We start from the raw sequence: 27,994 nt of genomic DNA on the forward strand, positions 1-27,994 counted from the left end.
CGAGGTCCACTGACCAGGCTGTCCCAGCTCGCAATGCTGGCCTGTTGGTGGTTGGTCCTGGCAGACGGAGAGCGGTTGCAGGTGCTATCATAGCGAGTGTGATTGCTCCAGCTCCAGCTTTTTTTAAATTTTTGCTCTCTTGGGTTAATCTTTAAACTGAGCCACAGATAGACAGAAGTAACTTTAAAAATGGACGTAACCCAGGTGGAGCTCCCATTAAAAGAGTGAAGTAAACCTTACCAGGAAAGACTGAATGATCTGGTGAATCCAGACAGAGCGGCGTGCTTGTTGTGACGTGTGAATGTAGCACCAGAAATCTCTGAAGCTGATCACCTGGGTCAGATATTTATTTATTTATTTTTTGCCAACGTGAAAATCGAAAGGGATTGTTTAGTTCGAGAACAAGCCCTCAAGGTTTGGAGTTTGACTAAAGTAGAAAAAAATGCACTAAAAACAATGTTTTGGTTGTGTCATTTATAAGGCAATACTTTCTGTCTCTATACCTAAAACGTAAACATTTATTTGTCATGAAAAGCAGTGGTTTCTCCTCTCAGTAATGAGTCCTGAACCCTCTCACCACAGACATCCCATCGGCTCCAGGAAAGGTCGTTCCCACCAGAAACACGGACACATCGGTTGTTGTTAGCTGGGAAGCGTCTAGTGATGCTAAAGAGTTGGTGGGGTACTACATCGAGGCTAGCATTCTGGACAGTGGCGTCTGGGAGCCGTGCAACAACAAGCCTGTTAAGGCCACCAGGTAAAATCCCTCCTTGTTCTCTTTTCTGTTTGTGCATGTGTACTTTAAAAGTTACGTCTTTCCCGCCTTTAGGTTCGTCTGCCATGGGCTGGTGACAGGAGAACAGTACGTGTTCAGAGTGAGGGCAGTGAATGCAGCAGGACTCAGCCAGTTCTCTCCAGTGTCAGAGCCTGTGGAAGTGAAGGCAGCGATTGGTGAGCAACACGAAAAATTAAACTAAGAAAAAAAAAATCGGAATGATAGAAAATATGTTTTAGCCATTGACTGTATATCAGAACTGGACTGTCGTCAATACCCAGTAGAGGTGTGTATTGGCAAGAGTCTGGCAATACCATAAGATGATACATGTGTCATGATACAATCCCGATATGTCCCAAGACAGTACCAGACAATACTTCATTTTTTTTATTATGACTTAAGAATTACCACATTAGTAAAACTGTAAAATACATGTTATTTAATGATCAGAACATTGAGCACTGCAACTACATCTCATAAACAAGATGCTTTTACCCAAGCAAATATATGGTGCTTTTATTTTGGTAATTTGGAAATATTGGAAAACAAATTTAAGACTGAAGTACACATTTGCGTTTAAATAACAAATCAAATATTGCCTTGGGAGTAGTTTAAATCTATACAAGTATCGCCAAATAAAGTATTGTGATATTTCACTGAATCGATATGTTCTTACACCCCTAATGAGCAGTGATTCCTTTCAGTCGGTCTGAATCAACATTTCTATGGTAAACACTCTGGCCAATCAGGAGTGAGCATGTTGTGAGGCCACACCCCTTCCACTTGAAGGCGACCTACATGGGGCCAGTAGGAACCACCTACGTTCATGGATTGGTCAGTTTATGACTTGAATAACTGGCATTACAGAAAAAAATGTGGAGCCAGCTGGTACTTCCTGTTTGGAAAATGAGGGGGTGAATCACTCAGTCCAGTTCTCATATACTGTCAATGATTTTAATGCAGTATTTAGTGTTTTACAGAGTCGTGTGTTTAATTTTTTTAGTAGATTAATATTATATTGTTTTTTTTTTTATTAAAAAGAACCAATTTAAAAAACAAACATAGAAATAAATGTTTTTGAGAATAAGATTAAAAAAGAAAAATCTGTAATTTTAGGATTAGTTTTGTTTGAAAAATAACAAAAGGTTGGTTTATTTTAAGCTTTTTTTACACTGACTTAAATTAAAATTTATTTAACGTCTGGAAAAAAATAATCCACAAGTTATCACTTTATTGCGATCAGAACTAATTTTTATTCATAAAAAGAAAGATGTCTTCAGTCCTTTTCAACACCCATCCACTCCCTTCTACATTCAGCAATTTATACAGCCCTTTGTCACGTTGCCATACACCGCTTAGTGTCCTCCCACCATCTCCACCCACCTCCTCCCTGCTCAAGGCGGGGTCGGGGTCAGGACTTGTAGACTTCCTCTCTTTTGGATCGGTTCGATCCAATTCAGCGGTTGATACAAACCGGCTCAGCATCACACACCACCTCCTCCCTCCCCTCTTCCTTGGACACAGAATGTGTCGGCAACCCCACCCGGTGCTAAAAGGTATCACCACACGGGCCTGCCCCCACCAGCCCCGAACTGCTGCATGGTAACAGCATGTTATTGTTCTGTGACTCACCATCTTGACTAATATTCTAAAATGAAAGTGTACACATTTGCTACAGAAATTACAAGAATTGCTCACATTTTTACTTATTGTCTATAATTTCATCCAAAATTAGGGCAAATTAGAAAAATTAATTACAATTTTATTAATTTTTTCAACAGATGTTTAAGGAAACATAAACAGTTTTTTACTGAAATGGAAATCCTAAAATACACTAAGTTCAGAACAATTCAAACAGCCACCAAAGATGCAAAACTACTCAGACAATAAAAATAAAATGTGAAACTAAAAGTCAAAAAAGTGCATCCTGACAAATTACACCTTAATCGCCTTAAAGTCCCACTCCAACCTTATTTTTTTCTATCGTAAAATTGTTCCCAGTGACCTTTTAATTTTGTTTATGAAGCTGTTAGCCAAAATCGAAAAGACTTTATAATTTCTTTAAGACATACTTTCTGTACAGTGGCAGTAGCGCATTAGAAATACAATTCTGGTTTGTGGGCGGGACTGTTGACACAGAGCAACCCGCCCCCTCCCCGTCGCTGAGAGCTCTGTTTGAGTTTAAGCTAACAGTAGCGGCGCAAAAATAATAACGAGCAATGTTGGATTAGTCCAGTTGTAAATTTTTGAGCCAATTTTTTAAAGCCAGAGCGTTGAACGCTCGTCATGTCTCACACTTTACACACTTTGGTCAGAAATTACATCATTAGTCAGAGCATTTTCAAGCATCCAGTTTTCTGATCCAAAGTAATTTGACTTAAGAAATACTCAGAAACACAGTTTTAATTTTAAATTATTTTATATGTGACATTTACTATGAGAAAAATGCTACAAGAGCATGTTAAAAACACAAAAAAGACTATTTTCATTCTTCTAAACCTTCCACGTTCCGGACAACTCCAAAACTCCCAGTTCCCATACAGGTGACTAAGGCTTCAGGTTTTGATGTGATAATTCTCCCCATCACTCAGCGAATGAAATATAGCCACTTATGTATTTTAAAACATTTACCAAACAAAATGTGTAATATTTGGGCTCTATTAAAAATCATCATACAATAAGGCCTTAATCATATTATTTCTAGCTTTTTAATTCAAATGTTGGTTTCATTTAGGTGATTGTTTTTGGTCAATAGGTCAAAAAAGTAAGAAAAAATTTGACTGTAGCATTCAGCCCAACACTCTTTAGTTGTTCGATCACTTTGCTGGAAATGTGAGGTATTTTCACTCCCGCTCTGCCCTCTTTGCATGATCTTCAGTCCTAATCTGGATGTTTTCTGTTCGTCATCTTGTCTTCATTTTCACTCCCACTTAAGTGAAGACATTGTTCTGTGTTTACAGGCTCATGTGATGTACATTTCTGTTTTGTTTTTGTGTATTGATTATTTACTCTTTTAACGGTTTGTGATGTAAAAACTGAACATTTTTGCCTCTTCTGCTTTTCTCTGCTAATACCTGTAGGGGGCGGCATCCCACATGGTGTGTTGCTGAAGACAGGGCCGGGGGGTAACGCGGGCCAACTAATCGAGCACATGCCACTCTGGACGGTTGTGCATGAAACTGTCCAGTGTCCCCTTGACACTGAAAGCAGGGAGGGGGCCAGGGCTGCAGGCGAAGGGGGGCGTGTTTCCTGGGCCCCTGACCTGGTGGATAACCTTATCACAGACTCGGTTTCTGAGCTGATTACTGGCACGGTTGCATGTTTTCACAATGCAGGGGTGGCCGATGAGCCAAACGGCCTGCAGGCACGTAAGTTCTCTAGAAACTCTTCTGCCGATCTGGAACGGAACTGTCAGGAGGAGGAAACTAAAGCTGAAACAAAGTTGATCAAAAATGGTCAAGATGCATGTGCTAAAAGGGTCAGTGAGACACGTAAGTCCTTCACCAAAGTGGCGACTAGTCACGGGAAAGTTGCTACAACAAAGACAGTTGATGAACGTGAGGACCAGGTGGCATGTAAGGTCTCTATAGATGCTGCCAGAGGAGAACAAAAAGGTGAGCTTCAGAAATCTGAGGAAAAGTTTCCACCTTTAATATCTGCTTTTAAAGTGTAAAAAAATGTTTATCGGTGGACAACGAAACCACAAAGGTGACTTGTTTACAGGTAAGTCTCTGCTGATGACCACCTCAGCATGGTTTAAACTGCACAATCAAGCTTCCTGGCACTTCCTGACCTGGGGTCAGTCACCCCTAACACACAAACACTCAATCTTACCCTGTCTCCACCTCATAGTAAGTCAGTCAAGCACCACCAGATCAGGACTCTTGACTTGAGGGTTTTCTGGGAATGCAGTCCTTCAAGGTTTGGCATCTTTGAGCCAAAAATAAACCTGCACTTGGAGAGAAGATCCTGTTTGTTTGTGATGTGGAGATTTATTGTCAGCTGTGCTGTGGAGACAGTTCTCTCTTTGTCTCAAATTCCTTTAAACAGCTGCCAAAGGTTTTCAAAGCTGGTTTCCTAAAAGGAGACGCTCAAACAATGTTGAAATATATCAATTTGTTTCTTAAACGCAAAAAAAAACCCAATAAATAAATCATTGTGAGCCATTTCAAAAGAAAAGCCAAAACCGTAAACTGAGACATTACAATTATTCTACAAAGTTTGTTGATGCTTTAGCAAAACTCTCCCACAGCAGGCGTTCAATGTCTTTTTCAAAAGCGGCAGGAAACGGTTGCCATGGATACTGATTGGATTTCAAGTCCATTACTCATTTCAAGAAATTCAGTAATGAGAAAGTGATGGCAGGCTCTCCTGGAGGTCTGTTTCTTCTGATAGGAGTCTAAGAAGCTTTTTATAGACAAGCTCCTTCTAGTCTTTTTTTTTCTGAGATTGATCTGAATGTGGGCCGAATGTTTTTAGAGGCGACCCACAAACACATACAGATCAGTCAGGGTGCAGTGTTTCCAGCTACACTGTAAAAAGTGAAACAATGGATAAAATAATAAAATCTTTGTATTTTGTTACATCTAAAAATACTATTTTTTATCCAATTGAATGTTTAAGTTGAGTAAACCATCAACTCAAAATTTAAATTTAAATTACACTTAATATTTCAAGTGTAATAAATTATGGATCTTTTGTTGATTGATTCAATATTTCACTTTTTTCAGTGTAATTTTTATTCAAACATATATTTAAGCATCTCAATTGATTTTTTTGTTGGATGTACAACTCCAAATAAAATACAAAATAAAGAAAATTATACATGTATTAAATATATATGTATCTGTGTGAAGAAACAATTGAATTTAATGACAATTTTAAGGAAAAACTAGCATCTTTATCATTTTTAAATTAATTTAAATATATAATAATAAATAATAAACAATATAATCATCAATAATTCCAAGTGTTACATTAAAACATGCATTGAAGCAATCTCTATATACATATTTATTTATTTTATTATATATAATTTATTAGTTTTTTTTCACAAAAAAAAAGATTAATACCAAATGAAGATTTAAAACACGTCAAGTTTTGCTCTATTATTCTTTTTCTTATTTCTCTGTTTATGATAGTATAAATTATCATAATTATAAGTGCTATTATGACACTTTTTCATCTAATGTTCTTGTTATATTATAAATATAATTTTGCTGTGTTCATTTTGGGTTTTTTTTTGTTAAAACCTAAAAAACTGAGAAAAATCCATCAATATAATACATAGAAATTATAGATTTTTATGAACTCTATGGTTCCTTTTCCAGTCTCCAGGTATACCAGCCTCCATGCTGAGGCACTGGGTGTTAATTACAGTTTTCTGTCCCAGCCTCACCTGCTCCACCCTACGGCATCTCTGTTCTGGAGTGTGTGAGGGACTCCATGGTGCTGGGCTGGAAGCAGCCGACCTTCATCGGAGGCGCAGACATCACCGGCTACTTCGTGGACTACCGTGAGGTCATTGATGGCGTTCCAGGGAAGTGGCATGAGGCCAACATCAAGGCGGTCAGCGAGAGGGCTTACAGGGTGGGTATAAACGAGGAGAGCCTTCCATCCAGGTCTGGATCTGAGGAGCCACTGTTATGGGGGAGCTCATCCGCCGTGTGTTTGTGTTCAGGTGTCCGACCTGCAGGAAAACAAGAAGTATCAGTTTCAAGTGCGGGCCGCCAACATGGCCGGTGTCGGCATCCCCTCACTGCCCAGTGAAACCTTCCTGTGTGAGGAATGGACCATTGCTGTGCCAGGTTGGTGACACCAATGCAGCATAAGCTAACAATTTAAATATATTGTCTTAACTTATTAAAAAAAAGAAATTAGATCATCTTGAGTTCAAAGATTTTAACATGTTTTTGTGGCGTTTTTCTGATGATTGAAGACATTTATTTAAAAAAAAAAAACATAAACTCAAAAATACATTTCTGAGTTATTCAAATTGTTGCAGCAACATACAAGAAAATGCTATTTAAAAAAACGTGTAAGTATGTGGTAAAAAATAGACTGGTTTGAGCACAAGCTCCTTGCAATGGGGAGGGTAAAGGGGGTGGGGTTGCTCTGCTCCAAAGATCCCGCCCACAACTCGGAGCCTACCCCTACATTTAGCCCTACAAACAGAGATTTAGGGAAAGTAGTCTGTTTCGGAAGACACTCCCACTTGATGATGTCATCAATACTCGCCCTACTGGCGAAGGGATTGTTTTTTAATAAACTTTATTGTTCAGTACAAAAAACTGTAAAATAGCCATTAATATACATTGTACATCTATACAAACAGTTTAAACTTTTTTATTTAAAAAATAAATAACATAAAAAGCGAAGGGTAGAAACAATCAAAAAACTTCATTAAGTGAGTAAATAAAAGTAGGAAAAAAATTGCTGAGTTTACATTTAAAAATAATAATTTTATATTGAAATTAAATTTCAAGACATTTCACAACCTTTTGTTTTTTTTGTTTTTTAATGATTGATTCAATATATAGTTTGGCCTCCAAGAAATTTGTGCATTTGTGGATGTAAAATTTAGCAAGTAAGCGGAGGGATACAAAACTTAACGTAAAAAAAACCAAACTATTTTGGACATCTCTTCACCTCAAATACCCCTTTAATTGTAGAGGTAGGTGGAAAATTTGGATTTGGATTTTGCATTTCGTACAGTTAGAGAAAGCAAGAACCTTTCAGTTTGTTGAATTTGCTTGATTTTCACTGCATATTAACAAGATTTAAATAAATCTTCACAGGACAAAGTCAGATTTAAAACTATTATTTTGTTTCATAAATATAATTTTGGTAAACTTGGTTAAAGAAAATGTTTTTGTACATTAGCAAATGTGTTTGTGGAAAAAAAGAATAAAATTCAACAAATTCTTGTTGAATTTTCTATAACCTGCAAGAATTATTTTTCCTACAATTTGCCTAATAATAATCAATTATTTTTCTTTTCCTCTAATTGCACTCATTTCTCCCCCTCCCAGGACCTCCTCATGACCTGCAGATCAGGGAGGTGCGAGGCGACTCTCTGGTATTGCTGTGGAAGCCCCCGGTCTACCAGGGCCGAGATCCCGTCAACGGGTTCTACGTTGACATCAAGGAGGCAGACGCACCAGAGGAGGCCTGGAGAGGAGTGAACACCAAGGCTGTGGAAAAACAGTTCATCAAGGTGTCCAGCAGGACCGCCACGTCTCAGCCAGAGTCTTTCTCACGGGTGACATCTTAACTCTTGTGTTACCTTGCAGATTAAGAACCTTAAGGAGGGGGAGACCTATGTTTTCCGGGTGCGTGCTCAGAATAAAGCCGGTGTTGGAAAAGCCTCAGACGTCACAGAACCGATCCCAGCTCTGACCAAACCAGGTTAGGAAAAAACACAGCGTTTTAATATAACTTTTCAGCAAGATGTAACTTACAATTTGATCTGTAAAGCATTTCATATTAAGTTAACATCTCAAATGAAACTCCTTTTTTCTAATCTAGATACTATTTTTATCAAAAGCGTCATTTATGATGGTGAGAGTGGTTATGTTTCAGAAATCAGACTTATTTGATTTAGGAAAACGATACTCTTATCACCTACCTGTCATCTAGAAAAGGCAAATTTCTCCTAAAATGTGTATTTCTAGTATTACTATATTTTTTGCACCATAAGTTGCTCCAGAATAAAAGTCGCAGCAGCCAAAAAAATGCACAATAAAGAAGAAAAAACTTCCTATATAAGTTGCACCTGGTTGTTAAATAAATAAGAACATGTTCTCAATAGCTGGTTAAATACAGGCTTTATAATAATAAGTAAAAAAAATGGCTAAAATAAGCAAAAAACTGCAACTTATACTCCAAAAAATGCAATCCTTTCGGATGATTGTGGTCTAAAAATAAGAATATAATAAGTTGGACTTATAATAGGTTAATTTAGATTGTATAACCTTAGTCTTGTGTTAGGGACATTAAATCACATAAAGGAATCACTTAAAATTAATTTATTCCATCAAGGCTTTTTGGCTGACTTTGTTAAGAATCTTAATTTTGATTAAATTCAATTGAATTTTTTTTTTTATTCTAAATTACTCTGGTTGAAATTATGTACTTCCTTGTGTCAGGATCGGTGATATAAAATACCTTTATAAGTAATAATTAGTGGATTTCAGTCACTTCTTCTCCATAAATTCTACTATATCTTTTCCTTTATAACAAGGGATTTTACTTTCTACAGTTGTTTTGAGAAGCAAAATATTTCCCTCCTTTTTTATGTTTTTAGGTACTAAAGAGATCGTCGTGGAAGTCGACGATGAAGGCGTCATCTCCCTGAACTTTGAATGCTGCGATACAACTCCCGACTCCAAATTTGTGTGGTCCAAGAACTACGAGGAAATCACAGAGTCCTCCCGCTTGACTATCGAGACCAAAGCAAACAAGTGAGAGGAGGATCGTTTAAAGGTAATTTTATTAAATATATTGTCGGTTTTAATGCCTTTTCACTCCACAGGTCCAAAACTATTTTCAATACTCCCGGGGAGGAAGACATCGGCATCTACTCGTGTCTCGTCACCCATACTGATGGTGCTTCATCCAGCTACACTTTCTCTACAGAAGGTCGGTTTAAAGATGAGAATATTTATACTGAATTTATGCTTTTATTTGCATTTCTTAAGATCAATCTCTTGATTTTTTCAGAGTTGAAGAGGCTGCTGGAGATCAGTCATGACCACAAATTTCCCAGTAAATTCATCCTACTATTCCAAATATGGACAATAGCCGTTTCTGTTCATATTTACTGATTCATTTCATGTTTTTCCTTTTTTTCCATAGTAATTCCACTGAAATCAGAGTTGGCCGTGGAGCTGCTGGAAAAGGGAAGAGTGCGCTTCTGGCTGCAGGCGGAGCAGATGACAGCGAACGGCAAAATCGACTACGTTTTCAATGACAACGTCGTCTCTCAGGGCGAGGTCCATATTAAGCTGCTGACTCTTTGTGATTCTATGAACTTTTGATCGTGATGTTTTTTGGGTGGATTTTCCTTTTTAGAAATACAAGATGAACTTTGACAAAAACAGCGGCGTGATTGAGATGGTCATGGAGTCTCTGACCCCTGGAGATGAGGGCACCTACACCTTCCAACTGAAGGATGGAAAAGCTACAAATCAGTCCAGCTTGGTGCTGATTGGTGATGGTGAGTTTAAACAAAAGTCAAAATCAAAGCTTTTTCCAAAAAAATATCTTGTAAACAACAAAGTGAAAGTGCTTTCATTCATAGGTTTTCTCCAACAAATCAGTATATGTAAAGACTAAAAAAAGGATATAAATAAAAACTGTTGTCAATTTGAAGAAACATTGATTCATATTTTCTGGACTTACAAGCAAACTGAAATAATTTGGGAGAAGATTAACAAATCTCATAAAAACTATCCACATTTTAATTTAACAAGGAAAAGTTTTATTTAGTTAATTTAATTATGATAATAAGCTTTCGTCTCAATTTTATTTAATAAATCTCCTGATTTTGTAAGTACTATATTCAAAAAAACAAATTTAACAATTAAGCTCCCAATTTTTTCAATTAATTGGCTTATGTAACATGTAAATTTATGTAACAACAATAAAACTGTCACATTTTAATTAATATTTGTATTATTTCTGATCAGTTTTCAAGCAACTACAGAAAGAATCTGAGTTCCAGAGGAAAGAATATTTCAGAAAGCAAGGTACGTCACCTGACAGCTGTCAGTATAAATGTTCATCTTTGTGCTGGTCTTTAAAAGCATCTCGTGTGTTTCAGGTCCTCACTTTATCGAGTATTTGGGGTACGAGGTGTCTCCAGAGTGCTGCGTCGTACTGAAGTGCAAGGTGAGCTACAGCTGCAGGGAGAACACGAGATTTCTTATCATGAATCTGTGAAATCACCTCCTTGTTGCTCTGTATGTCAGGTCGGGAACATAAAGAAGGACACTTCAGCTCTGTGGTCCAAAGACAAGCATCAGATCAAAGCAGACGAGCAGCTGGGTTTCACAGAGGGAGTTCTGAAGCTGGAGATCGCTCAGGTAACACACTCAACTTTTCTGAGTAAATAACATCCTGATTTCCAACTGGTTGACTTTTCTTGTTGACAGATTTCCAAGAAGGATTCCGGTGTGTATGAGGTTGTCCTGAAGGATGACAGAGGACAGGACACCTCTACTCTCAGTCTGGTAGATCAAGGTATCGTCACTCGAAAGCTAAAACTTTACCACCAATTTTACCTCAACCAAACTATTTTTTTCTTTTTTTAAGGTTTCAAAGACTTAATGAATGAAGTGTTCAGCTACATAGGTAAGAAAAAAAGATCTTCCCTAAAAGAATCTAACCGTATTGAAGTGCTAACATGTTCGTCTTTACAGCCAATTCCTCGACCCCTCTGAAGATCACGAGTACAGACGAGGGCATCCGGCTCTACACCTTCGTCAGCTACTATAACGATTTACTCCAGGTCACATGGCAGCACAAGTGGGTCTGCGAAGAAAATCAGGAACAGTTGTGTTGGGGTTTTGTTTTAAAGACGCGTTTCCTCTCCGTCAGGGATTCTGCCATCGCCTTCTCCGACCGCATAAAGAGTGGCGTGGTGGGAGAGCAGCTGTGGCTTCAGATCACCGATCCCACGGAGAAAGACATGGGGAAGTACGCCATCGAGTTCAACGACGGCAAGGGAGGCCTCCGGAGGACTGTGGAACTCTCTGGTCAAGGTGAGATCATTGCTTGTGGGCTCAATTTAGTGGTAGTTGAGGGGTTGACCTGCTTTTTCTGCAATTACAGTTCACAGGAATGTTTAAAGTCCCACTCTGATCATCTTTAAACTATTTTTAAGGCATTCCAGTGGTCTTATAATTATGATTTTGGAGTTTTTAGCCAAAATCAAAAAACATTTATTCTGCGAAGTTGATCAGAAATTTCCCTCAGAGTTGTGGGCAGGAACTTTGGCATACAGCAGCCCCGCCCCTATTCCCCTTCCCGTTGCTGATGCCTCATAACAGAAAGCTTGTGACCCAACAGAATTTTTTTTATCAACTCCTGATTCTGAAAAATTTGAATAAATAAATACTCAGAAATGCAATTCTGAGCTTTATTTTCTTTACATATCTCCTCCATCATCAGAAAAAGGCCTAATAACATGTAAAAAAAAAAGCCCCCCGCAATTTTCATGATAGTTTGTCTTTGAACAGATTTAACTGAATGCTATATTTTCCATTGATTTCTGCTAACATTTGATTACTCCAGTGAATTCTTGAGGTTTGTTTATGACTTATTTTTCTTTTGCAGCGTTTGATGATGCCTTTGCAGAATTCCAGAGACTCAAGTAAGTTTTTCAAAACTCCTCAGTGATCATTTTCATTTATAACTAGCTAGACACACCTTCACTCCCCTTGAGATGCAGCCACTCCTCTCTGTGACCCTTCGCAAGCAGGACAACCCAAAAAACCACTGCACCCGTAAGGGTCATGTGATAAAGGCCTTAAACATCAGTCATAAAGATTACCAGAAGGCCTTTAAATAATTTGCTTCAGAATTAGCAGTAGGAAAGAGTAAAGTTTACTTTTTTATGCTCTTTAAACCAGTGTGAGATGATGTGAGATTTCCGTTGTGGGTAGGGGTGTGTATTGACAAGTTTGGCGGTAATACGTATCGCAATACACATCTCACAATACGATACATATCCCGATAATATCGTTTTTTTCTTTTAAGAGTATGGCTAAGAAAAAACTTTACCTTAATAATAATATACCTTTCAAAGTAATAAAAAGGCTAAGTCTGCAGAGAATATTACTTTTCAGTCATTGAGTTTAAAAGTTTAAAAAAGAAACAAAAAAAATCCAGAAATCTTACAGTAGTTTTAGAGTTATTCAGATGATCTGTTTGAATAAGGGTGAACCAGGCTGGTGCTGAAAAAATTATTTTATAAAGTATTAACAGTATATTCCACACTTAAAAGCCTAAACTTTTTTTTAAATCAGCCGTTTGCCTAAATATTCAGTGCGCCTTATATATGGATCAATATTGGTTAATTGCAGCTACAGTACTGAGAGGGTAAAATTTAAATTAGATTTTGAATTAGATTTTGAATTAGATTTTGAATTAGATTTTGAATTTGATTTTGATTTTGTTTTTGAAATTGATTTGAATTTATATTTGATTTTTAGTTTAATTTTGATTTTAAATTTGATTTCTAATTTGATTTTTTAATTTCCATCCATCCATTTTCTTGACCGCTTCGTCCCTTTCGGGGTCGTGGGGTGCCGGAGCCTATCCCGGCTACTGATGGGCGAAGGCGGGGTACACCCTGGACTGGTCGTCAGTCTGTCTCAGGGCCTCAATCACACACCCATTCACTCACACATCCACTCCTAGGGGCAATTTAGAGACACCAATTAACCTATGAAGCATGTTTTTGGACGGTGGGAGGAAGCCGGAGTCCCCGGTGAAAACCCACGCCTGCACGGGGAGAACATGCAAACTCCACACAGAAAGGTCCCAGCCGGGATTTGAACCGGGGCCTTCTCGCTGTGAGGCGAGAGCGCTAACCACTGCGCCACCGTGCAGCCCCATTTTTTAATTTGAATTTGATTTTGAATCTGAATTTGATTTGACCTGGGATCTGAAATTGAATTTGAATTTGATTAGAATTGAATTTGAATTTGATTTTGAATTAATTTTGTTTTTTTAATTTGATTTTGAATTTGATTTTGAATCGGACTTTGATTTTCAATTTGATTTTGAATTTGGTTTGTATTTGATTTTGATTTTATTTTGGGTTGGATTTTAAATCTGAATTTGAATAAGGTTTTGAATTTCAATTTGAATTTATGTTGGCTTTTTAATTTGAATTTGAATATGAATTTGATTTTATTTTAATTTTGGTTTTGAATATGATTTTGATTTTGAATTTGAGTTTGATTTTGAATTTGATTATAATTTTGAATTTGATTTTGATTTTGAATTTGATTTTGAATTTGATTTTGAATTTGATTTTAAATTTGATGTTGAATTTGATTTTGAATTTGAATTTATTTTGATTTTGAATTAGATTTTAAAAATGATTTTGAATTTGATTTTGATTTCGAATTTGATTCTGAATTTGATTTTTATTTTAAATTCGAATTTAAAATCAAATTTGAATTTAAGTTTTAGTCTTAATTTGATTTTGAATTCAGATTAGTAATTTGACTTTGAAGTTGATTTGGAAGTTTGAATCTGAATTTGAATTAGATTTTGAACTTTTTTTTTAATTTGATTTTGATATTGATTTTGATTTCGACTTTGATTTTGAATTAGATTTTGAATTTGATTTTGATTTCAGATTTGTCTAAATTTGAATCTGATTTTGAATGTGATTTTGCATTTGATTTTGATTTTCGGTTGGATTTAAATCTGAATTTAAATTTGAATTAAGGTTTGAATTTCAATTTGAATGTATTTTGGTTTTCAATTTAAATTTGATTTTAAATGTAATTTTGAAAATTATTTCAATTTTGATTTTAAAATTTGATTTCGATTTCAAATTTGATATTGATTTCTAATTTGATTTCTAATTTGATTTTGAATCTGAATTTGGTTTTACCTGGATACTGAAATTGAATTTGAGTTTGATTTGAATTTGAATTTGATTTTAAATTTGAATTTAATTTTGATTTAATTGGATTTGCATTTGACTTTGAATTTTATTTTGAATTTATTTTGTTTTTTTAAATTTAAATTTGATTTTGAATTAATTTTATTCTTTAATTTGATTTTGTATTTGATTTTTAATCTGATTTTGATTTTGAATTTGATTTTGAATCTGATTTTAAATTTGATTTTGATTTCGATTTTGATCTTAAATTTGATTTTTAATTTAAATCTGATTTTGATTTTGCATTTCATTTTGATTTTATTTTGGGTTGAATTTTATATCTGAATTTGAATTAGGTTTTGAATTTCAATTTGAATTTATTTTGGTTTTTTAATTTGAATTTGATTTTGAATATGAATTTGACTTTGATTTTATTTTAATTTTGGTTTTAAATATGATTTTGATTTTGAATTTGAGTTTGATTTTGAATTTGATTTTAATTTTGATTATGAATTTGATTTCGAATTTGATTTTGAATTTTATTTTAAATTTGAATTTGAATTTATTTTGATTTTGACTTAGATTTTAATTTTGATTTTGATTTCAAATTTGATTTTGAATTTGATTTTGACAAGGATTTCAAATTTGATTTTGACTTTTAGTTTCATTTTGATTTTTAATTTGATTTTGAATTTTAGTTTGATTTTGATTTAGAATTTAATTACGAATTTGAATTTGATTTTGAATTGATTTTGAATCTGATTTTAAATTTGATTTTGATTTCGATTTTGATCTTGAATTTGATTTTTAATTTAAATCTGATTTGGATTTTGCATTTCATTTTGATTTTATTTTGGGTTGGATTTTATATCTGAATTTGAATTAGGTTTTGAATTTCAATTTGAATTTAGTTTGGTTTTTTAATTTGAATTTGATTTTGAATATGAATTTGACTTTGATTTCATTTTAATTTTGGTTTTGAATATGATTTTGAATTTGAGTTTGATTTTGAATTTGATTTTAATTTTGATTATGAATTTGATTTCGAATTTGATTTTGAATTTGATTTTAAATTTGAATTTATTTTGATTTTGAATTAGATTTTAACTTAGATTTTTATTTTGATTTCGAATTTGATTTTAAATTTGATTTTGACAAGGATTTCAAATTTGATTTTGACTTTTAGTTTCATTTTGATTTTGAATTTGATTTTGAATTTTAGTTTGATTTTGATTTAGAATTTAATTACGAATTTGAATTTGATTTTGAATTGATTTTGAATCTGAATTCGAATTTGATTTTGATTTCGAATTTGATTTTGATTTCAAATTTTATTTCAAATTTGAATTTGATTCTGAATTCAAATTTGGATTTGAATTTTTTAAAAATTTTAGCTTGATTTTGATTTTTAATTTAAAGTTCAAGTTGATTTTTTTAATTTATTTGACATAGATGTATATGATTTCATAAGGAGATATGATGCAAATGCACATGATTACATTCAAACCTGAAAATAATAATCCATGCTACTGTTTTCTTTTTTGACACCCTTAGAGCTGCTGCCACAGCAGAGAGAAGTAAGTAAACATTTGCTCTTCTTTATGAAAATGTGAATTTTATTTTAAAGTACTGATTTCCATTCATCTTAGTTAATATATTTTTGTATTTTAAAGCAAATTCAATGAAAAAGTTTATCTTGGCTTTTCCTGCCATGAAAATATGATTGCTATAGCATTTGCTAAGTCTTTATGAACTTTTCTAATAGATAAATACATATTTTTCCAGATCGTGCCCGGGTAGCAGGAGGTCTGCCTGATGTTGTCACCATACAGGAGGGCAAGGTAAACACAGTTTATATCTGGCATGTTTTTTTCCCCCTTTCCTGGCATCTGTTGCAACCCTTCTGACTCCCACAGGCTCTCAATCTGACCTGCAACATTTCGGGTAACCCAGTGCCAGAGGTGACCTGGCTGAAGAATGACAGGGAGATCACATCTGACGAGCACTGCATCCTTAAGTTTGAGTCGGGCAAGTTCGCCAGCTTCACCATCACTGCTGTGAACACCTCAGACTCTGGCAAATACAGCATCCTGGTGAAGAACAAGTACGGCACAGAGAGCGGCGACTTCACCGTAAGTGTCTTCATCCCCGAAGAGGCCGGCAAGAAAAAATAAAGAGCGGTCCAAGTCTTATGGTAAATATCTGTAAATGACAAACATGGGAAACGATTTAAAAGGGTTTGAAAAATGTAGGTGCTTTGAAGAGAAAACGAGCTTGGAGTCCAAAACAAGAAATATTATTTACAGTTTTACAACATGATAATATCAATCGGTCACTGATACAACAACATAAATAAGTAAATAAAGTCCATGAAGTGTTGGAAAAAGAAAATCAGGCTTAACTTTGCAAACAGATTGGTTAGTTAATGAAGGAAAATGTGGAATGTCAATAAATAGTATGAATGTTTGGTTTTTTGTCATTTGCTAATGCTTATGTGAGCTTCACAGTGATAAAAACTTTGGAAATCTTTATTATATAGAAATCTTTATTTTTCCTGATGCTTTGACTTAAAACAATAAGACCATTCATCTGTTAGGCCAAGCAGTGGTCACCCTGGTATGATGAAGATATAAGTTGATGCAAAATCATAGATTCCCATTGACAGAATTTGAGTTGGCTGAAGATTTCTTCTCTGAGATGTTTTTTCTTCCTACTTGAAGACTCACTCTGATCATCTTTTGAGATATTTTAAAACCTTGCCCCCTTTCCTGTAACACTATGGTCACAAATACAACCACCACCGCATGATGGGGAGGCATTGGCAGGCATTTCATGCCGCTACACGATTTAAACAATAAATATGAGAAACAACATGTTAAAAATACCATTTACATTGGAGTGGGTCTTTAAGTTCTGCCAGGGTTGTTTTAAATAGCTGCAAAACACAGATAAAAAATGTGGTCAAGCAAGGACCCCAGAATTCTGAACTTCTTTGTAGAAGCTAAGCTTCACGGTTTGTCTAATAATGAAAAGGAAGTTAGAAGCAAATGTATCAAAATCATCCTTTCACCTTCACTGTATTGAACGTGATCATCACTTTGTCTCACTGTCTGTAGTAATCAGTGTATGTTAGAACATCACTGCTGTTAATGTAATTCACTGTTGTCATGGCAACCGTATCACACCAGTGATATGGTTGCTACAACAACGACGCCTGAGAGTTCACTGTTAATATATATAGATATGATTCACTTCCTGTCCCTCCTGATGAGACTAATAAAAGAAGCACGTATTTCCCTACTTCCTCCTTCTTCTCCTCCTTTTTTGAGTTGTCTCACTTTGGTTCACTTTCAGCTTCTCACAGTCTTCTTTCTTTTTCTAGTTCATTTTTTTCACTCCCTGTCCCAGTTTCTGCTGTCCAGAGTTGGACGCCGTTTAAGATCTGCAGCCAGCATGGATAAATCAAGCCTCACTGTTTAACCCCGATGAGAACTAACAACCAGAAAAACATACTTTCCTCAGGGATAAAGATGAAGAGCAAATACTATTTTTGTTTTTTAGGTTTTAAATAAAGGCCAGACTTGGAATGTTGGCTATAACTACCAACTCTACTACAATAAAATAACTAATAAGCCTCTCATCTCCATATGTTAACTAGATTTACTCTTTCTCGGAGTTGATCCTGTTTTAAGTATTGATCTAAACCAGCAGTCTGCAACCTTTAGCACTAAAAGAGACATTTGGGGCTGTTTTTAAAAGCCAAAACGTAGAAGTGAAGCCCAACTTCACTGTCTAAATTTATGATTTATGATAATTTATGATTTTCTTTCCATTATGCAGTTTATTTATAAAACTGTCCTTTTTAAGTATCTAAAATAATTAAATTACAAAATGTAAATTCATATATTTTTTGAAAATGCTTTTTTCCCCTTCATTTTGACCTCAGTTTTCTTCAAAATAAGGTACACACATGTCAAATAAGATTGAAATTATCTTTTGTAGTGACTTAAATGTACACAGTTTTTTGCTTTTTTTTTATTTAACATTATCTATGTGCAGTCATATACTTAAAGGGCTTTTCAGTAACGACTCTCTAATAATGAGCAATTCTAATGGGGAGGGTTAAAATGTTTTATCATAATTTTGTTCACTTACGTGAAATGTGATGATTTTAGTTGAGTGTTGAAGCAGCCGTTTGAGGTTAAAGGTTAGGCAGCAGTTTACCCCGTCATACCTGAGTTTACTTCCAATAATATAAAATACTAAATTATTTAGTGTTTTTGAATTTAATGTGAATTAGTGAGATTTGTCATAAAGGGGTTAAGGAAAAAAAATAATATTTTTTTAGTAATTGAAGATAATCTCAGTTCAAAAAATAAAATTAAGATGAGTTTAAGTTGAAAACCAAACTAACTAAAACAAATTGATGAATTATTGTAAACCCCATGGCTCTTATTCTGATAATTAGCCTTTGTTTTAGGGTCATCCAGAGGTTGTAGGCTGCATAATACTGATCCTGACTTATTTTTTTTCCTCCAAATGTTCTAACTTTGGCACTTAAAATTATAATTTTACTCTAAAAATCAACGATTACCCAAAAAAAAAAAAAAAAGTTGAGTAAGAAGCCGACAAAAACCCCCCAACAAATCATTTTGAATCACAGATTCATGTAGCCAACATTAAATCACTGAATTGTGATTTCCATGTTAACACAAGAAGAAAAAAGCTTTAACAACTAAAGGAGATTATTAACGACGTTGGTGATAAAAATAATTTATTCTAATCAACTTTAGGATCAACTATAACACCTAAACATACTTCTGAAAACTGTTGGGCTCTGCTCCCTCTTCCAGCTAAAATGAACACATTGATTCACAACTGGAACCGATTACTATTTGTGAAAACTTCTGTCGCTTTAGGCATGAATGAATGCTCTTTAAAAACTCAAATGTTGGCAGGAGATGGTTTGTTCCCTCCAGAGTTTGGAGATGATGCTGCCAAGCAGGAGGCCTCACTTTTTAGGATTAGAAAAAAAATAAATAAAAATCTCCAGTTATTGATAAAAATAGGAAAAATCGAGTCATGATTGCCCTTATGAGTGAATACAGGCTGTCTACGGGTGAAAAATGTACAAACCTGTGGGGGACATTTTAAGATTAACCCAGTGAGCCTGTAGACGGAAAATGTTCATTCACATTTTTTCTATGGGCGTGCTGCGGGTGACAGATCATAGTGAACAACTGAGCAACACGTAAGGGTAAGTAAGGGAGAGAAAAAACGTGCTATGATTGAACGTGTGTCGAAAGTTAAACCAGGTTGAACTTTGACCAATCCAGGACTCAGATTTGATAGTGACGCCGGATGTGGTCCCTTTCAAAACACGGAAGTGCCAACCGTTTCAAAATCGATCATGGAGGAGACATTAGTAAATGTGGGTTGTGCCTGGACGGAGTTATATGACACCAAGTTTTTCATATATTGTAATAGAGCTGTGACAGAAAAGGCCTGGAGTAAGATTTGCGAGATTTGCACCAAACCTCTTCCAGCTGTAGGTGGCAGACAAACGCTAGAAAACGGCAGATAAAGAAAAATAAGAAGAAGTGATGTGTAATCAGTAAGGGGCTAGTATTTGTACTTCATTAACAACTAGAGATTGGCGTAAGGTCACCACCCTATCAACCATACCTCATTGGTGCATGTAACTTACCTTATCCTTACAAATATTTTGTGATACACTAACCACAACGGTAAGTCCCATTTTTATGACGTTTCTCCGGGTGAATTCATGAGCCTCAAGGGGGCTTTAAGACACACCTGTGCTCCTCTTAAAACACATGTCAAATCAAGGCCCGGGGGCCGGATCCGGCCCTCAGAGTAATTCTATCCGGCCCTCCAGATGATTTTATTTTATTGTTAATTATTACCCGATGTTATCTTTCGCTTATTTCTAACTTGTCTAATTTTAACAAAATATATTTTTATGGAGATTAAAATATTGAAAGTTATTTAAGGCTCAAGTTTTTTTTTTTTTAATTATTATTCATAATTATACTAAAAAGTTACAGTTTAAAAGTTTAAAAAATTGTCATTCTGACAGCTTTTTGGTTTATTTTAGCATTTAACAAGATTTTTTTAGGCTATCTTTGAGTTGGGCTAACATTTACACGCTAGCTGTTTTGGCTATTACAGGCTTTTTTAGGCTATTTTAAAGTTTAGCTAATATTACAAGCTACATGCTAACGGTTTTGGCTAGCTTATTATTATTTTATTTTTAGGCTAATTAGACATTTAGCTAATATTTTAGCTGGCTATCAGCTTCAGCTTTTTCTGATATTAGCTTCAGTGATGGTTCGAAATTTTAGTCATCAATTTCAGCATCTTCAGCTATCAGCACTAGCTCCTTCAGTGGCCAAATTCAGCTTCCAGCATTCACACTAGCATTATTACAGGTAATGCTATATATCTTGTTCATAATTATGTTAAAAAGTTAAGGTTTTAAAGTTTTTAAAATGTAGTTTTAGAATGATCAATAAATGCTTGTCCTGTTCGGCCTGTGACCTGAAGTGTGATTTGGATTTTGGCCCCTTGTGCGATTGAGTTTGACACCCCTGTCTTAAGATTTGGCTGTTCCTCTCTACGATCCGTCTGGACAACCAAAAACCCGCAGCACATGTCTGATCATCCTCCGTTAAGGGTGCATGTGACTAAGACTTTTAAAAAAAATATGATGCTACAGCTTTACTAAAGAATATAAGTCTAAGATTTGTTCTTCATTGGTGTAATGGCTTCACATAATTTAAGTTTGAAAAATTAGGCATCGTGAAAGTTCAGGTTTTCTGCAGGAATAGTTGAGGCCTAGATTATCGACTTGGGTAAGTAGCTGGCATCACTTTTTAAAACAATCTCGATGTGTTTCATGCTGACTTTGTTGTTCGATTTCAGGACATTGCCTTACTTCATTTTCCATTCTCTCAGCTTGATGTTACAGAGGGAACACCCGACTTGGGCGTGACCTCCTACTGGACCGACGCCGAAGGGAACGTTGTGTTTGGCCCAAACACTCCAAAGGACAAGTTGAAAACTTCTGTCGTTGGAGCAAAAACTCAGAAGCGGAAGGGTAATAATAGTATGATTCTGATTTAAATTTATGGTAACTATATGGCTTAAATACAGTAAAGTCAACTCATCTTCTGCAGATTCCGTTTCTAAGAAAGTTTCTGTGGAGAACCAAGTGTTGGATCCTCCAAAGATGGAGTCAAAAATGCCAGAAGATAACAAAGTTCTGAGTGACCCATCGGTGATCGCAGACACGTCTGAGAAGCCGACAGATCCTGCAGAGTCTGAACAAGAACCCGAGACACAAACTGCAATCACTGAATGAGCACAGTAATGATATACAGTATTTGATTTGCACTTATTATAAATAGATACACTAATATATTTGCATGCCTCCTTTACAATAAGACCACTCTTTTGTACACTACTGAACTTTTAATGATGTGCAGTAATTGGAAAATAACAGTTGTTGGGTTCAGTTTTTTTTTTCATTTCAATAAAGTGCATTTGAATGAGGAAAACGTGAGGTTACTGTGCCAGAATGATTACAATTCACGGTCATAGAAAATACTAAGACAATGTTTGTCTTCTACTGTGACCGTTTTGGTCCAGTTGTTCCACTTCGAGTATGGAGCCTATTCAGAGAGAGAAAACAGGAGCTCGGTTCTAATGGAAACTAACTGAGACCACCTCAAAAGACGGGTCCGAGAGCAGTTCTTGGTCCCGGAACAGGGTCCATATTGGTGTTTTTAGATTAAAAATTTGTCCTGGGTCATCAGGGGAAATAAACTCTGGTTCACTTTAAGCAAACCAAATATCCCCAGTCTGAATGCACTCCCAGATTTGGGACATAATGGCTCTTGCCCTACACTGGATTAGGCTCACTGTGCCCCTCACTGGGAGGCGGTGCCAACTGGGCCATCTCTTTATCCAGCTGCTGTAAAATTCTAAGTACTTGGTAGTACAGTATTGTTAATTACTTCAACTTCTGAAATGATCTTTCTTACATATTTGTTAATTGCATCTCGCAAAAGTTGATCCTGAGGATTAAAAATCATTACCACAATTACATAAAAAAATCAAATCCCTAGTTTCCTCCTAGTCACTTTTAGTATGACCCGCAGCAGTCCTAGACTGCAAGGAACACATTGTTTTAACAATCGTTTTGTTACTTGAATAAAATCTACACTTGATGTGATCAGAACCAGATTAGGGAAAAATGCAAAACTTTCAAATGAAAAACCTCAGTAGATTACATAAATTTGCTTCTTTCCGTTTTTTAAGCAATAAATCAAGCTCCACTTGACCTTAGTTAGTAATCATTATTTTTTAATTAAATGTGACTTAAGTGTCAAAGCCTTTTTTATTATTAATGAGTCTGATGAATCTGTCAATTAATTATTAAATGAAACCAAAAAAAATCATTTAGTCAATCAATCAATTTTGCCTAGACCACAGTCACCAAAATTTTTGTGCGCCTATAGTAAAATAGATAAAAAATTCTCAAAGAAAAAAAAAAGATGACATTACAGTGGGAGCAACTGAATAAAAAAATATAATGTCAATTGTCAATAATATTGACCAAATTTGAACAGAAAAAAACGAAAAATAAAACAAACTTTAAATTAATAATCTATACGTCATAGTTATTATTTATTGTAGTGATTACAAATAGCAAAAAATACAGAAGGAATAAACATCATGTCGTTTTGCGGGAGTATCCCCGCATCAAAGTGAAAGTGACGGTCACCTGCTCTCCTCCGTCACTGTGACGTCACGCGGGGCGCTCTGGGCAGCGCAGCGGAGGAAGTCGCTGCTTTTCCCGGCTGAGGCGCGGAGTGACGGTCGCTCGGTCTGTCGGCGTGTCCGCCTGCGGGTGACCCCTCTTCTCCTCCGGCAGGTAGGATGTCTTCACCGCCGCATTCACGCACACAGCCATGGCTGCGTGAAGACAAACGCATTTCTGCTTCAAGCTGCTTCTAAATCCGCCTCTGACTTAACGGATACTTTGGATGTCGCGACTTCTGCTGGAGACTTTAATGTCTCTAAAACTTCACATTAATGTTTATTTATTTTAAACGCATCACTTTTATTAGTTTATTATTTATTCTGGTTCACCCATAAACCGAATCGTCTGTCCTTGAACGCCTCATGAGTTTATTACTGACGTTTTCTGCATCAAATCATAAAAATAATTAAAATAAATGTGCATGTGCGCATATAAAAGTTGAATATTATGAATTAGAGTGCTTTAAAATAAAGTTATTTATAAATATAGACCTATTGGAAGACATTTGAAAGCAGCCTGTTGTGTTAGGACAGTATCACCTCATGGTTATTTAGAGAAGTCAAACCTCTCAGTGAGTACTCATTGTTTTATATTAAATTAGTAAGGGCTTAATGTAATTAGCTAATTATCAGACAAATAAATAAATAGATTTGTTGGAAATGATGGAGTGGTGCTCAGAATGACATTTGGACCGTGAGCGGGAGAAACGTGCCGAGTGTTGGGAAGCTGGATCTGTCCTAATCTTGTAAACAGGCTTAATGCTTCTTAAGGTCCAGTCACCCCACGCAGCGAGAGTGGCGTGGATGGAAGCTGATTTGCTCAATGGAGCGGTGAAGGCCCCTTTAAAGGACCGACGAGTCAGCAGAAACTGTAAATGAGGAAGAACTCTGAACTAATAAACATGGAAGTGCATCTTCCTCTTGCTGAAGAAAACATGTTAGTTTGATATTTAAACAGTACACTCATTTTTAATCACTTTCACCTTCTGCTTTGGTTGGTTTTCTATTTATCTTTAGATTTAGAGGTGAAATATTGCATTGATTCTGTTTTTTCTCTTTCCAACTTTAGAGCAGAGCGCTCAAAAGAGTTTGTGCTGAATTTAGGCTGCAGGGCATAGGAACTGTGAGCCAGGGAGACCTCATTGTCATCTGCCGCGCATGGTGTCCTGGTAATGCTTATCTAGACATTTCTGTGTTGTGGCCTGAACAAGAGCACATTGCAGGTTCACAATACACTCGCTGTAATCTGCATTTATGTTGGATTTCATCAATGTTTACAAGCTTATTAGCCTTAGTTATAACTCCCCTTAAGGGTGAAGAGGGGCTGTGCTGACGAAAAATGGAGCGGGACCTGGTGGCAGACAAGATGGTGCCTGACATCATCGACAGGAAGTGGGAATTATTCAATTTACCCTAAATGTAGCCCTAACCCTAAACTAAAAGTGTTCAGAATTGTATAAAATAACTTTTATTAAATCATCATATTGATAATCCTTATTATTGCTTTATTTTCCCTATAAATTGGTGTGTCCTTATAGATATAAAATACACGGATCTTTGTTTAGATGTTGAAAGTTATTCTGCATTTATGTGGTGTTGCGGGATTTGTAATTATTCTGACTTTTATGTGTGTTTTTAGTCTTAAAGTAACTTTTTTTCAATCATTCCAACACCACATGAATGCAGCATTTCTATAAGTTTACATTTTTCCCTGAAGGATATCAAACCATTGGTGTAATTGGCACTAAAATAAGAATAAAAGTCACAGTTTTAAAATATAAATTCCAAAATGCGCTACTTTAGAATATATATCTTAGTTTTTAATGAAAATCAAGACATGTTTTCATCCATATTTTATGTTATTTCTTTTTCTTAAAAAGTGGATTACCAAAACCCACCACTCATCCACGGCCCCTTTGTCAACATTTTAGAGCCTTTTGGGACCCAAATGTCTAAAAGTTTGCCCACCCCATGAGTAGAGTGTGGCATAAGGATCACCTGTAGGTCAAAAACATGTCACTAGTTGAATCTCCATTGACTATGAAATTGCGCATCTGCCACGCATGGTGTCCTTTTACGCTAATACGTTTTACGCAACAATTTTGGAAAACTGGCATTTATCGGACAACAAATTTGCACTTGGAGGAGGGCGTTTGTGAAGCGTACCGAAGTGGACATATTTTGCAAAATTGCAATAGAAACATTTGTTTCTTGAGTGACTTGAGTCACGTGACCAACAAGCAGATTCCACGCTTACCTTAGTGGACGCCAGAAGAGGTCCCACAGCATCACATAGCTAATCAAAAGTTGAGCGTGACGCGTGGAATTGTTGGATCCACAGCTCCTCTGTAAAATCACCAGCCACAATTTCCCAAAATCCCTTTATCTGTCGAGAGACTGCAGGCGCTGCAGACACCTCCAGCCTATTTCCAGTGACTCACCTGTCTCACTTCTCGTGAGTCGCAACCAAGTCTCGTGGGTCACCACCCACGAGATTTAGTCCAACACACGAAGTTTGGTCGAGACGCAGGAGATTTGGTCAAGACCGAAAAGATTTGGTCACATCCCGCAAGATTTGGTCACATCCCGCAAGATTTGGTTGCGACCCGTGAGATTTGGTTGCAAACCACGAGATTTGGTCGAGACGCACGAGATTTGGTCACGACCCAAAAGATTTGGCGCGACCTAGAAGATTTGGTCGCGACCCCCGAAATTTGGTTGCGACTCACAAGATTTGAGTCACATCCCACAAGATTTGGTTGCGACTCACAAGATTTGGTTGCAAACCACGAGATTTGGTCAAGACACACGAGTTTTGGTCACGACCCAAAAGATTTGGCGCGACCTAGAAGATTTGGTCACGACCCACGAAATGTGGTTGCGATTCACAAAATTTGAGTCACATCCCACAAGATTTGGTCACAACCCGAGATTTGATTCCAAACCATGAGATTTGGTCTGACCCATGAGATTTGGTAGTGACCCAAAAGATTTGGTTGCGACCTACAAGATTTGGTTGCAACCCACAAGATTTGGTCGCGACCCAAAAGATTTGGTCACGACCCATGAGGTTTGATTGCAAACCACGAGATTTGGTCCAACCCATGAGATTTGGTAGCGACCCGAAAGATTTGGTTGCGATCCACAAGATTTGGTTGCAACCCACAAGATTTAGTCACGACCCACGAGATTTGGTCGCGACCCACAAGATTTGGTCACGACCCATGAGGTTTGATTGCAAACCACAAGATTTGGTCCGATCCGTGAGATTTAGTCGCAACCCACGAGATTTGGTTGCAACCCACAAGATTTGGTTGCAACCCACAAGATTAAGTCACGACCAACGAGATTTGGTTGCAACCCAAAATATTTGGTCTTTTGGACTCACAGACTCGAGTCAGGTGTGCCACAGGAAGTAGGTCGGAGCCGTCAGCGGCACCAGCCCTTGCTGGATCCGTAGGTGCTCCCACGTAGCTCGCCGCTCCTTGAGCTGAATAAGACGCTGACGTCTCCTTTGATAAATGATGAATAGTTCCATTGTAGAAATTTGACTGTCAGCGCTGTAAATCAAAGTTTTGCCCACATCCTTGTTTACAAATAACTTATTGCGTGATTTGGCCTGTGTCTATTTGCACAATTATGATTGAATAGAAACACTAATTGCAAAATTTTTCAAAATTTCTCTAACTTTAATAAAGTTTTGCGCATATTTGTAAAGGAAACACAGCTACTGACACAATCCTTAGAAATGATTAGCAATACATTTACCGTACACACGACAACGGAACGTTCCATTTTCATGACATTTCTTGAGATGGACACAAGGGAACTGCAAGACACACCTGCACTCTACGACCCCCATGAACCCAAACAACCCAAAAACCTGCAGCAGCTTTACGGTCAACCCCCCTACAGCTGCACGTGACTAAAGCCTTAATTATTGAATAATCAACAGTTGCAGTGATATCTTCCCTCAACAGTCTACTACATTTTTTCACTAAGCTTCAAGCATCTGGGTTGACGTAAGAGATTAAACAATTACTCAATCAAATTAGATTATTAGCTGTTTTGCAATCTTCATGTAGATTTTACAGAACACGACGGTAGCGGCCGGAGTTCGGCATTAGGATCTGTTATGCAAGACGTTGGTGGTCAGTTCCCCAGAATGCATGAAGGGTCATAGCAGCTGTGGCGCGAGGCTTTCAGAAGATGGAAGGTTGAGGCTCACCTTTGTGTAGTCGGGGTAGAATGGAGCTGGAAGAGAGGCCTCTTGTAGACCAGCAGGACCAGAGGCTGAAGTCTCCCTGGACATTGGTGAGTTTCCAAACTGATTTGGTTGAGGTCCTAATCAAGATCAATTCAATTTAACAATTAGTTTAAGATCAATAACCGAGTGTAGTGTAGTATGTTTTAAACACATGCAGAGGTTATGTTGAATGTTCAACTGATAGGGGAGGAAAAAAAAGAAACCCATTACACAATTTATTACATAAACATTTTTTTTTAAATAATTTTGTCAAATAAATGGACAAAAAAATAACTTTATTAAAGCACCCTAGATCCCAAAAGGGCAAAAGTACATTAACTGACATTACTTATTTTATTCTAAAATCACAAACAACTTCAATTTAAAGTTTATTATTTTAGTAATTTTTAATTCCAGTAATTTATACATAGCACCTTGAAACATTATAGTCTGTTGCTTTTTGAAGAAACTACATGACTTCTTGTAACTCTATATTACAAAACAC

General features: G+C 36.3%; 2 protein-coding genes and 1 long non-coding RNA gene across 7 annotated transcripts in view; all 3 read left to right on the plus strand.

Moving 5' to 3' along the window:
- myom1b (myomesin 1b) overlaps positions 1–17,703 on the plus strand; it is a 34,958-nt gene extending 17,255 nt beyond the window's left edge. For all 4 annotated transcript variants that reach the window (XM_024280639.2, XM_024280640.2, XM_024280641.2 and 1 more), the window contains 22 exons: positions 583–757; positions 830–951; positions 6,168–6,364; positions 6,456–6,582; positions 7,807–7,991; positions 8,068–8,182; positions 9,081–9,237; positions 9,309–9,415; positions 9,497–9,541; positions 9,632–9,768; positions 9,848–9,992; positions 10,465–10,524; positions 10,599–10,666; positions 10,747–10,860; positions 10,930–11,017; positions 11,090–11,128; positions 11,197–11,302; positions 11,375–11,538; positions 12,113–12,149; positions 15,954–15,976; positions 16,185–16,240; positions 16,316–17,703. In XM_024280639.2, the coding sequence (XP_024136407.1) occupies positions 583–757; positions 830–951; positions 6,168–6,364; positions 6,456–6,582; positions 7,807–7,991; positions 8,068–8,182; positions 9,081–9,237; positions 9,309–9,415; positions 9,497–9,541; positions 9,632–9,768; positions 9,848–9,992; positions 10,465–10,524; positions 10,599–10,666; positions 10,747–10,860; positions 10,930–11,017; positions 11,090–11,128; positions 11,197–11,302; positions 11,375–11,538; positions 12,113–12,149; positions 15,954–15,976; positions 16,185–16,240; positions 16,316–16,573 (2,525 nt within the window). In that variant the 3' untranslated portion in view covers positions 16,574–17,703. The remainder of the gene's footprint in view (positions 1–582; positions 758–829; positions 952–6,167; positions 6,365–6,455; positions 6,583–7,806; positions 7,992–8,067; positions 8,183–9,080; positions 9,238–9,308; positions 9,416–9,496; positions 9,542–9,631; positions 9,769–9,847; positions 9,993–10,464; positions 10,525–10,598; positions 10,667–10,746; positions 10,861–10,929; positions 11,018–11,089; positions 11,129–11,196; positions 11,303–11,374; positions 11,539–12,112; positions 12,150–15,953; positions 15,977–16,184; positions 16,241–16,315) is intronic.
- A 2,265-nt stretch (positions 17,704–19,968) lies between these two features.
- LOC112151631 lies at positions 19,969–22,179 on the plus strand. Of its 2 annotated transcripts, none has more exons than XR_002920162.2 (3): positions 19,969–20,146; positions 21,375–21,516; positions 21,596–22,179. It is a non-coding gene; the product is annotated as an uncharacterized LOC112151631 (long non-coding RNA). The 2 variants fall into 2 exon arrangements; XR_002920163.2 differs by lacking the exon at positions 19,969–20,146 and adding an exon at positions 21,062–21,271.
- Positions 22,180–22,960: 781 nt separating this feature from the next.
- Positions 22,961–27,994, plus strand: part of LOC112151497 (phosphatidate phosphatase LPIN2) — a 22,925-nt gene continuing 17,891 nt past the window's right edge. The window contains exon 1 of the mRNA XM_024280459.2: positions 22,961–23,355. The gene's annotated coding sequence lies outside the window, so the exon portion shown is untranslated. The remainder of the gene's footprint in view (positions 23,356–27,994) is intronic.

The sequence above is a fragment of the Oryzias melastigma genome, linkage group LG20, assembly GCF_002922805.2.
Source record: "Oryzias melastigma strain HK-1 linkage group LG20, ASM292280v2, whole genome shotgun sequence".
NCBI lineage: Eukaryota > Metazoa > Chordata > Actinopteri > Beloniformes > Adrianichthyidae > Oryzias > Oryzias melastigma.